Raw genomic sequence first — 10,631 nt, forward strand, 5'->3', positions numbered from 1 at the left:
AATAATAAAGTTTTTATTGAGATTTATTACTTACCATTTGAATTTCTCAAACTCCTAGAAATACAGAGAAAAACAACTTTAAATTTTAAAACACAACAATCTTGAAGTTGCAAAAGCAGGGCATTGAATGAGAATAATTGAATATGTGGCACATTAAAAAATGTGAAATGCAGTTCAGAGTATATTCATAACACTTTAAAATTCCTTGTGGATGGAAATCCATTTCCCTGCTTCCGTTGAAGTGCTTGATCTGCCAAAACTAGATTAGCCAAAGCACTAAGGCGTGGTTAAAGTATAGAAATCCAGTATTTTGCCAAATCCTAACACAGATGGGAAAAATAAGTACCAACCCTCACACCTTCTTGAGCCCTTTGCCATTTGGGTTCATAGTTCTTACAGGCCTGGTTTGCTGATTCCTGGTTTGTTTTTCCTGCAGTGTTTGTTAAATCAGTTTCTCCAGTACAATAAATTGCCCTGAAAGAGCAAGGCAGTTTGCTTTGGAAACCAAATGAACCCTTTCAGGTCACTTGGTATCTTGCGATACAATTCATTTGAAACTTTATTTTGCAATATGGAAATATTTAGGAAAATTAGTAAACTAGAGATGATATGAATAATTTGACTCAGAGAGTCACTCACGTTTTTACTTCTTTGTAGCTTTGAAATCATTGAAAAGGGAAATAAAAAAGAGAAGAAGAGAAAGATTGTGCTGGAAAGGATGTTTCTGAGATGAGTTAGGAGTGGTGGCTGAGAAGTTGGGCATCTTGAAAGCCCAAATTGGTTTCAGACAATAACTCCTACAACCTGCAGGTCTGAGGCTTTTGCAGAAAGCTGATTGATGGTAGCTGCTGTCTTGGGATGACCAGTTCAGGCTCTGAGATTGACTGATCAGTCAAGCAATTTGGATATGGGCCCCTGGATCAGAAATTGCACAAAGGACGATGACAGCAGTGAGTAGAGTGAATTTCATAAGTTGTCACGATTCTCTTGAAGCACTCGTCTTGGCTCTCTGTGCAGCCTTGAACTGAATACCATTGAATTCCACCTGGGGGAAACAAGAGGTCATGGTAGAAGAATCCCTTGGGAGGTACAACCTACCTGGCCTCAGTTGCTTCAGATAACTAACAGGTTAAAAAAACAAAGACAAAGGAAAACAAAGCAAAAACTCTAGGTCTATCAGGATACAATCATCTTGCCTTTTAAGAACTCCCACCTAAAGTTATTCTAGTTGTGTGCATTGCAATACAAAAGCTTTGAAATTGTAAAGCAAAATAGCTTTCAAACTCAGTTCATAAAACTATGCAATTGCCAGTTTCTGTGTAGAAATTTCTGAAATGTTAGCTTTTTAGAAACTTCCTAATAATCATCCCCCAGTTTTACCAGGTCATGAGTTATTCAAAGGGCCGAATCCACAGAAGGGTCATTTAGATGTGTAAGTGCTTCTTAGGAACGGAGGTGTGTCGTTGACCTCATTTAATTTTCCCCCAATTACAAGTAGTAATGCATGTTCGCTGTGGAAAATGTGGACAATACACAAAAGTGCAAAATAAGTGACAACAATGTCCTGTAATCTTAGCATTCCCAGTTTCAGTTGTATGGGGGAGAACACAAATGAGCAATTCTCTAAAGGCAGCAAAACATGGTTGGAAACTTGAGAAAACAGTAGCCTTTCAACTGTGGGCGATTTTGCTCCCCAACCCCAGGACATTAGATAATGCCCATAAACATTTTTGTTGCTACAACTTGGAAGATATTACTGGGATGTAGTGGGTATAGGCCAGCAGTGTGCTAAATATCCTACCATACACAAAATATCCCTGTATAACAAAGAATCCCTGCCAAAGTGTCAATAGTGTTGACAGGGGCTTCTCTGGTGGCGCAGTGGTTGAGAATCTGCCTGCCAATGCAGGGGACCACGGGTTCGAGCCCTGGTCTGGGAAGATCCCACATGCCGCGGAGCAACTAGGCCCGTGGGCCACAACTGCTGAGCCTGTGCGTCTGGAGCTTGTGCTCCGCAACAAGAGAGGCCGCGACAGTGAGAGGCCCGCGCACCGCAATGAAGAGTGGCCCCTGCTTGCCGCAACTGGAGAAAGCCCTCGCACAGAAACGAAGACTCAACACAGCCAAAAATAAACAACAACAACAAAAAATAGTGTTGACAAACTATTGATGAAACGATCAAAAGCCTAAGTTCCAGTGGTATTTGTTTTGCATCAGCATGCAATGGCAGACTTTCCATGTTAGGAAACTGCTCTTCCCACAACATTGTAGTTATTCCAGGTCCTTGACCCAACCAAGAGCTATTGTCAAGATTTTGCTGTATAAGCTTCCAAGCTCTTTCTTATGTGCAGAGTTTTTATGGTAAGTTGACTAGATGGCTATCTATCCACCTTCAGGAAGGGAAGTCACTGAGAGCTAACGTTTCATGGCTCCAGGGGGGCTTGGCCCCTTTCCTCTTCAATAAGGAAAGGGTTCTTGACTGGTATGGGTGAAAGTCAGAGGGAACTTGGGGCTCAGAGAGGGGACATAGGTTGAACAAAGCTCAAGTAACCCTGTTAAAACCAAAACCCCAGCAGACATGACCCCAAATTTTCTTCCTCTCTCCCAACTGACTTTGATTTCCTCTAATTTTTTTTCTCCCCTTCCATTTCCATAGAGAAATTTAGAGTTTTGCTTTGTGGATTTTTATACATAAGTGGCATACTATACGTACTGTTTTGCAACTGACTTTTTTTCTGCTCAACAATGTTTTAAAGATTTTTTTCATGTTAACAAAAGGATCTGGTTCATTCTAAGTATTACATAGCAATCCATGGTCTGAATATATCATAGTTTAACACCTATAGACAAACATTTAGATCATTTCCATTACTTTACTATTAAACATAATGCTGCAATGATAACCTTGATACATGCCTTTTTGTGTTACATGTAAATATTTCTTTGCAGTAGATGCCAAGAAATAAATTGCTTTGTAGACAACTGTGCTCATTTAAAATTTTAACTGAAATTCACAAAGTGTCTTTAAAAAAGTCAAACCAATCTAAACTGTCATTAGAAAATGTATGAGAGTTCCCATTTCCCCATATTGTCACAACCCTTGATATTATAAAACTCATAATTTTTAGCAATCTGATGGGTTAAGAATATTATTTCTGTAATTTGCATTTCTTTGATATTTACTGATGGGTTGAGCTGCTTTTTATGTGTTTTTTTTTTTCCCAAAGTTTAGGGCGGCTCTGTTTGTTTGTTTGTTTGTTTATTTATTTATTTATTTATTTATTTATTTATTTATGACTGTGTTGGGTCTTCGTTTCTGTGCGAGGGCTTTCTCTAGTTGTGGCAAGCAGGGGCCACTCTTCATCGCGGTGCGCGGGCCTCTCACTGTCACGGCCTCTCTTGTTGCGGAGCACAGGCTCCAGATGCGCAGGCTCAGTAATTGTGGCCCACGGGCTTAGTTGCTCCGCGGCACATGGGATCTTCCCAGACCAGGGCTCGAACCCGTGGTCCCCTGCATTGGCAGGCAGATTCTCAACCACTGCGCCACCAGGGAAGCCCTGCTTGTTATGTTTTTAGGTTAAGTCATTTATATCTCCTCTTCTGAAAATTGCCTTTCTATTTCTTTAACAAGTTTTTTTTTTTCCTTTTTTTTGATTGTTGGTCTTTTAAAAAATGAGTTTTTTAGAAGTTCTTTATTCTGGGTAGATATTAATATTTTCTTGTTTTTTCCCAATTATTTTTGCCCAGTTTATTCCTTATCTTTTATAGTTTTGGAGTTATCATTCATTTCATAAATTTTAAAATACTGATATATTCAAATTTATCATTTCCTTTATGATTTCTGTCTTTTGGATGTTAAGGAGGCCTCCTCTCTTTCAAGCTTAAAATATGTTTTTCAATATTTTCTTCTAATGTTTTCATCATTTGGATTTTTATGTTTCTCTCTTTAATCCATGTGGACAAGGCCAGCTTCCTGGGCATTAAACCTGTGTGATTACACAGAGCCCTGCACTTAGAGGGAAATTATGTATTAATTTTTTGTGAGGATGTGAATGGTGTGAATGAGGCAGTATATAGATTTCTTTAGGAATGTGTGCTCTGGAGTTAAGTACTCACATTTGAATTAGACTACAACACTCCTTAACTGTGTAACATCATGCAAATTTCTTAATCTTTCTATGCCTCAGATTTCTTATCTTTAAATTGGGAATAGCGACAAGATCCAGCTCATATCATTGATTTATTGGTGCGATGTAATCTAGGTAAAGCCCTTAGTATAGCATGTAGTAAATGCTCAGTGAATGTTTGCTCTTACATAAGGAGTTTTCCTGTGCTCATTTTAGTTAAATGTTTTTAAAGTGTTATGACTTACCTTTAATATGGACCTCTTTTATACAATACTGTCCAGGTTTTGTTCTGCAGGTTCCAAAGTCCAAAAGACATCCATGGAAGGGGATTGAGAGGTTGCATGATCTACAAATCACACCTCCAACACCTCCAAATACAGGACAGAAAAAATAAGGGAAAAATAGAGATGGACACCAGAGACAGAAAAAAAGACAGAGAGAAAAGAGAAATCCAAAAATAAAGCAATGATTTTCAACTTTAAAAAGTATGCAGTATTTTATAAATTGATTCTAAAAAGTCACATAAATTTAAAATATTTTTATTTGGAGAATTTAATAGGGGAAATTTCATAACATATGCTACATTAAAGAACTGGAAGCACTCTGAACTGATACTAATAAAAAAATGAAACCAGGTGGGCTAAACAACTTAGTTGGTTAAAATGTATTCAGTTCCTCAGAGCCTAATTAAATCAAACCAAAGTTATTTGGCCAGGATATTTAATTTCAGCCATATATCCACTGTTAGGTCTTCATTTCCATGTCTAAGGAAGTACATTATATATAGTAGGTTCTCTGTATTTATTGTTTGATTAATATTTACATATTGGTAATCTTCAATACTCAAATTCAGTGGCTTAAAAGTGTTATTTATCTTGGTTATGTAGAAATAGCCCAGAGATTTTTGACCTTGGTCAACGTAGATAAGATTGGAAAACATTAACTGGAAGATTACTTTCCAAATCTGACTATGCATCAGATTTACTTAAGCAGTTAAAATGAACACAGATTTCCACAGCCTCCACAGAACCTGAGTTAGAATCAATAAGAGGTGGGGCCCAGGAATCCGTACTTTAGATATCCAGAAACAGTGGAGGGCGTGTGATTTGAATGTAGATGTCTGGACCAGTTTTTGAGAACCACTGGTTCTATTGAATTCAGGAATCTCCTTTATAATAACCCCTATAGGAAGCCTTGGCTAGTGATGGAGAGCTCATCATGATTAAACCAGTGCAGATTGTTAAAGAATTCTTCTGAAATTGAGCTGAAATTTGTCTTAATGTTCATAGTTCCAATCTTTTAATATATGAAAACTATTGCTGTTCCACTCCTATTCACTGGTTAACTCTAAAGAAGAGTTTACTAAACATTTTGTGCAATGTATTTTATATCTCCGACATATTGGGGATTAGAAGAGATCACTTTTAATAGAAAATAGTCTGGCTGATGAGGCTAATTAACCTCTGTTGACTATTCTCCCCAGCTTCAAACTCATCTAAAGATATTTTGGAAATATCACATTGGTTTTCTCATTGAGCATGACAGAATTTCAATCCATAATCAATGATCAACCAGCAAATATTTTTTAAAGAACTAAGCTTATGCCAAGGATTCTGCTAAGCAATTTACATTTCCCACAATAAATCTTTCAGGCAGGTATTATAGTTGCCCACATTTCACATAAAAGAAAACTGAGGCCTTAAGATTTTAAGTAGCTCACTTCAGTGGCAGAGACAGGAGTTGAAAGAGGTCTGATGAAATCCAAACCCCTTGTTTTTAGCAAGCACACCATGTCACTGAAGTTGCCTTTGTGTATCCCAAACCTTCTGATGTCACCTTCTTCTTGCTGGAGATTTTGACTCTTCCAAGATTCAGGGTCAGTCTCCTGCCCAGAATACTAGGGCTGCTTGCTTCTTCAGGTCATGCCTAAGGGAGTTTTCCTCCTGGACTCGTGATTTCTCAATTCATAACTTGTCCTTAATGATCCACTACATAGCTCAGACCTTGGTGCCAGTGGCCCCCCCGGTGGAGAGCTTATATGATGCCAGATCTTTCTCTGCCGTGCCTAAGGCCCCTGGATTGTTTTCCTGGATGAGATCTGCTCTAGTTTCTTTCTCTCCCTCTCAGATGGTCCTTCTTCCTTCTGATTCCACACCCAATATCCACAGCCTTCTTCCTAAAACCTTGGCCGTGACATTCTTTACTACAGCTGAAGGCGATGCCTTAACTTTTAGGCTTTCTGCTGACCGTATTTGTTCCATTGCATGAATACTTATAAATATGTTCACAGATCCATTTCCTTTCTTCCAGTCTCTTTTTGTCTGAAAATTTATTGTTGGTTTTATTAATATAACATACGATGTATACCAATTTGACAACTAAATTTAAAGTTTCAGGTTTTATGTTAAATTAATAGTTTCCTCACATGATTAATTCTGAAGTATCCTGTTCTACTTTATGATCTTATTGTGGGGAAAATCTAATAGACTATATTTAATTACTCAAATGCATATTATAAATATATATGTAATTATTTAAACATTATAAATCATGATGATGGTGATCTTTTTAAAATAGCCATCCCTTACTTCATGGACACTCCTTACTTCAAAATTTCTCTTTATGCTGAATTTTCTTCTTTTACCCTCACATCTTCCCTGTGTATTCAACAAAATTAATGCAATCTCCTGCCTCAATCATTTTTTTCATGATATCCAAGACAGGGAAGATGTTCTCTTGAAATTTTTCATCTATTCCTATGTTCCCTTCCACATTCTTTACAGAAGAGAAGTGTAAAGACTTAAAATGCAGCAGAGACCCAAGCAGTTTGAGTTTGCTCCTGCCCTTTCTGCAAGGGGTCATCAAAACTCTATTGCGCATTGTATATAGTAATGAGGGTAGTGTGGGAAGCAGAGACTACAAACAAGTGGTTCAGGGGCTAGACCTGGTCTGTTTAACTTGCATAGTGCTTTCAAAATGTTAACATTTAAAAGTTGGGAGAGTTTTCCTGCAAACCTGAATATCTGGCTTCTCCTGAAGAATCAGATTTGGCAGTGTTCAGCTCTCCTTTCTCCATGTCAGCTGGGTACTGGCTGCCCTCCTCTGGTTTTGTTACTGGATGATCCCCCCCACCCCCCCATTTATATTATCTGACCAAACACTTTAGGCATTTGAGATGGTGATCCCAGTATTAGGTACCAAAAGTCTCTAAGTGTCAGTATTAGAATTTTATTTACCTCTGGGATACCTTTTAGATTCTTCCTACTGGCATGTGGTCTCCAGACCAACAGCATCGGCATCACTTGGAAGCTTGTTGGAAATGCAGACTCTCAGGCCCTACACCTGACCTGCTGAATCAGATTGTGCATTTTAACAAGATCCCCAGGTGACTCATATGTACATTAAATCTTCTGATTCTAAGAGACCCTGCCCTGTTAACCCCTGGGTTCAGCATAGAGCAGCCATCTTCATTAACCATATTACCATTTCATTGGGAAGGAGAATTCCCATGTGCTTAAACATGCCTGTTTGGAGATATTACCTTCATGAACATCTACCTAATTTGAAGGGCCTTAGGAATTCTGTAAAAGGGATTGAAAGCTCTCTGTTATGTGGTACTTTTATAAATGAAGGAATATTAGAGTTGGTGGTGATGAGCACATAGAAAAAGTGCTGGGAGAGCCTTGTCTATGCTTATTTGGTCATTTTTTGGGTCATATTTATAAGGGCTTCCTGCCTAGATTGATTAGTTCCAGCTTAATGATAATAATAGCAACATGTGGGCCACCATCTACCAGCTCAGTTTACTCATGTATAAAATAGGAAATAATAGCACTTAACTCATAGGATTGTCATATGGATTCAGTGCCTTAATACAAATAAAATATTTAGACCAGTACCTGGCATATAGTAAATGCTGAATAAATGTTAACTCATTGTTATTTAAGGGTTTACTCAGGCTTTGTTTTAAGGACCTTTAGTACTTTATTAAGGCCACCCTCCACTTATATTGTAATTCTGCAATTTCTTGAGTAATTTTTCCTCTTTTTTGATTTATGTTTTCTTAATGACTTACCACCTAAGAGGCAGAATAAGATAAAAGTGCCACTGAAGACAATCCTTCTCATTCTAAGATTTCTAGCCAAAAAAGAAGATGGATGGAAGGACATGTACCACCATTAAATCTTTCCTAGGGAAGTAATAAAGTTGTACACTTGTTAGCTATTATAAAAAGGGAAATCACTAAATAAGTTTCATTTCTTTCATTAAGAAACTATAAAGAAATTCATTTTGTGAAGGAGGAAAAACAATGTACCTGTTTATGTCAAAAATTCACCATAAAACTTTTCTTAGTTCCAGAACATTTTAAGTTTAGCTGTCTTCTTATTATCAAATACCATTCCCTCCCTTAATAATTTCCCTGAATTGAAAAAATAGGAAATAATATAGATAACGTTTCTAGAACAATATCGTGTTAAAAATACTTTTAACTATTAGCCAAAAAATTTTTATTTATGCTTCCTCATAAACTACTGCTTTCATTGCAAATGATCATATTTATAAGGAAAGTATTTATATCATAGTTAACAATAGTTAACACTTATTAAAATGAAGAGAAAGAAATTGTCAGATTGGCTAAAATATAACATTTCAGTTATGCATAACTTACCTGCCTTCTTCATAAATGTATTGTGGGAATTTTCTAGGTCTGAACTTCTTTAAAAGATAACAAGTAAAATTTCTGATGTAATAAAGTTCGTTATAACTGAAACCAGCAAGTCTGATCCTCTAGATTCCAAACAGTTTAAACAGTAAAATTTGCCCAAGTAAACAGGAAAAATTTTCACCAGAACACTCTGATCTATAGGGAACTTAATTGCTTTATTTATGAAATTAACATAATAAGACTAAGTCAGGCAGTTGTTAAACTAATTAACTGTAAATATAGCTAAAGATTTCTATGTTCACTATGCTACAGATTAATTAGTTCACATACACATAGCCACGTGGGCATTCTTTCGGTTCATTATATAAAGTACTTGATCTTGATATTTTTAAAAATGCCATGTAATCTTTATAATAGAACTTGGTGCATTCAGAAAGCAATTTGATTTTTTTTTAAACATCTTTACTGGAGTATTATTGCTTTACAATGGTGTGTTAGTTTATGCTTTATAACAAAGTGAATCAGCTATGCATATACATATATCCCCATATCTTGTCCCTCTTGCGTCTCCCTCCTCCCCTCCCTATCCCACCCCTCTAGGTGGTCACAAAGCACAGAGCTGATCTCCCTGTGCTATGTGGCTGCTTCCCACTAGCTATCTATTTTACATTTGGTAGTGTATTTATGTCCATGCCACTCTCTTAGTTCGTCCCAGCTTACCCTCCCCCCTCCCCGTGTCCTTAAGTCCATTCTCTACATCTGTGTCTTTATTCCTGTCCAGCCCCTAGGTTCTTCAGAACTATTTTCTTTTTTTTTTTTTAGATTCCATATATATGTGTTAGCATACTGTATTTGTTTTTCTCTTTCTGACTTACTTCACTCTGTATGACAGACTCTAACTCCATCCACCTCGCTACAAATAACTCCATTTTGTTTCTTTTTATGGTTGAGTAATATTCCATTGTATATATGTGCCACATCTTCTTTATCCATTCATCCGATGATGGACACTTAGGTTGCTTCCATGGCCTAGCTATTGTAAATAGAGCTGCAATGAAAATTTTGGTACATGACTCTTTTTGAATTATGGTTTTCTCAGGATATATGCCCAGTAGTGGGATTGCTGGGTCGTATGGTAGTTCTGTTTTTAGTTTTTTAAGGAACCTCCATACTGTTCTCCATAGTGGCTGTATCCATTTACATTCCCACCAACAGTGCAAGAGTGTTCCCTTTTCTCCACACCATCTCCAGCATTTATTGTTTGCAGATTTTCTGATGATGGCCATTCTGACTGGTGTGAGGTGATACCTCAATGTAGTTTTGATTTGCATTTCTCGAATGGTTAGTGATGTTGAGCATTCTTTCATGTGTTTGTTGGCAATCTGGATATCTTCTTTGGAGAAATGTCTATTTAGGTCTTCTGCCCATTTTTGGATTGGGTTGTTTTTTTTTTTGTTATTGAGCTGCATGAGCTGCTTGTAAATCTTAGAGATTAATCCTTTGTCAGTTGCTTCATTTGCAAATATTTTCTCCCATTCTGAGGGTTGTCTTTTGGTCTTGTTTATGTTTTCCGTTGATGTGCAAAAGCTTTTAAGTTTCATTAGGTCCCATTTTTTAATTTTTGTTTTTATTTCCATTTCTCTAGGAACTGGGTCAAAAAGGACCTTGCTGTGATTTATGTCATAGAGTGTTCTGCCTACGTTTTCCTCTAAGAATTTTATAGTGTCTGGCCTTACATTTAGGTCTTTAATCCATTTTGAGTTTATTTTTGTGTATGGTGTTAGGGAGTGTTCTAATTTCATACTTTTACATGTACCTGTCCAATTTTCCCAGAACCA

The 10,631-nt window shown here is 37.0% G+C and overlaps 1 protein-coding gene across 1 annotated transcript; it reads right to left on the reverse strand.

Moving 5' to 3' along the window:
* Positions 1-920: 920 nt before the first annotated feature.
* On the reverse strand, positions 921-8,296 carry C6H9orf57 (chromosome 6 C9orf57 homolog). The gene is made up of 3 exons (XM_059926463.1): positions 8,203-8,296; positions 4,373-4,528; positions 921-1,045 (listed from the first exon to the last, which is right to left on the reverse strand). Exons 1-3 carry the CDS (start codon positions 8,294-8,296, stop codon positions 921-923), a joined length of 375 nt encoding a protein of 124 aa, XP_059782446.1.
* Positions 8,297-10,631: the final 2,335 nt, after the last annotated feature.

The sequence above is a fragment of the Balaenoptera ricei genome, chromosome 6 (assembly GCF_028023285.1).
Source record: "Balaenoptera ricei isolate mBalRic1 chromosome 6, mBalRic1.hap2, whole genome shotgun sequence".
Classification (NCBI taxonomy): Eukaryota; Metazoa; Chordata; class Mammalia; order Artiodactyla; family Balaenopteridae; genus Balaenoptera; species Balaenoptera ricei.

Bases quoted from the DNA above. Each gene is read 5' to 3' on its own strand.
- C6H9orf57 (XM_059926463.1), bottom strand. From the start codon at position 8,296: ATGTCCTTCCATCCATCTTCTTTTTTGGCTAGAAATCTTAGAATGAGA. The intron at 4,529-8,202 runs GTAAGTCATTAA...GTCCATCTCTAT, and splicing joins CTTATTCTGCCTCTTAGGTG to TTTTCCCTTATTTTTTCTGT. The intron at 1,046-4,372 runs GTAAGTCATAAC...TGTTTCCCCCAG, and splicing joins AAAAGAGGTCCATATTAAAG to GTGGAATTCAATGGTATTCA.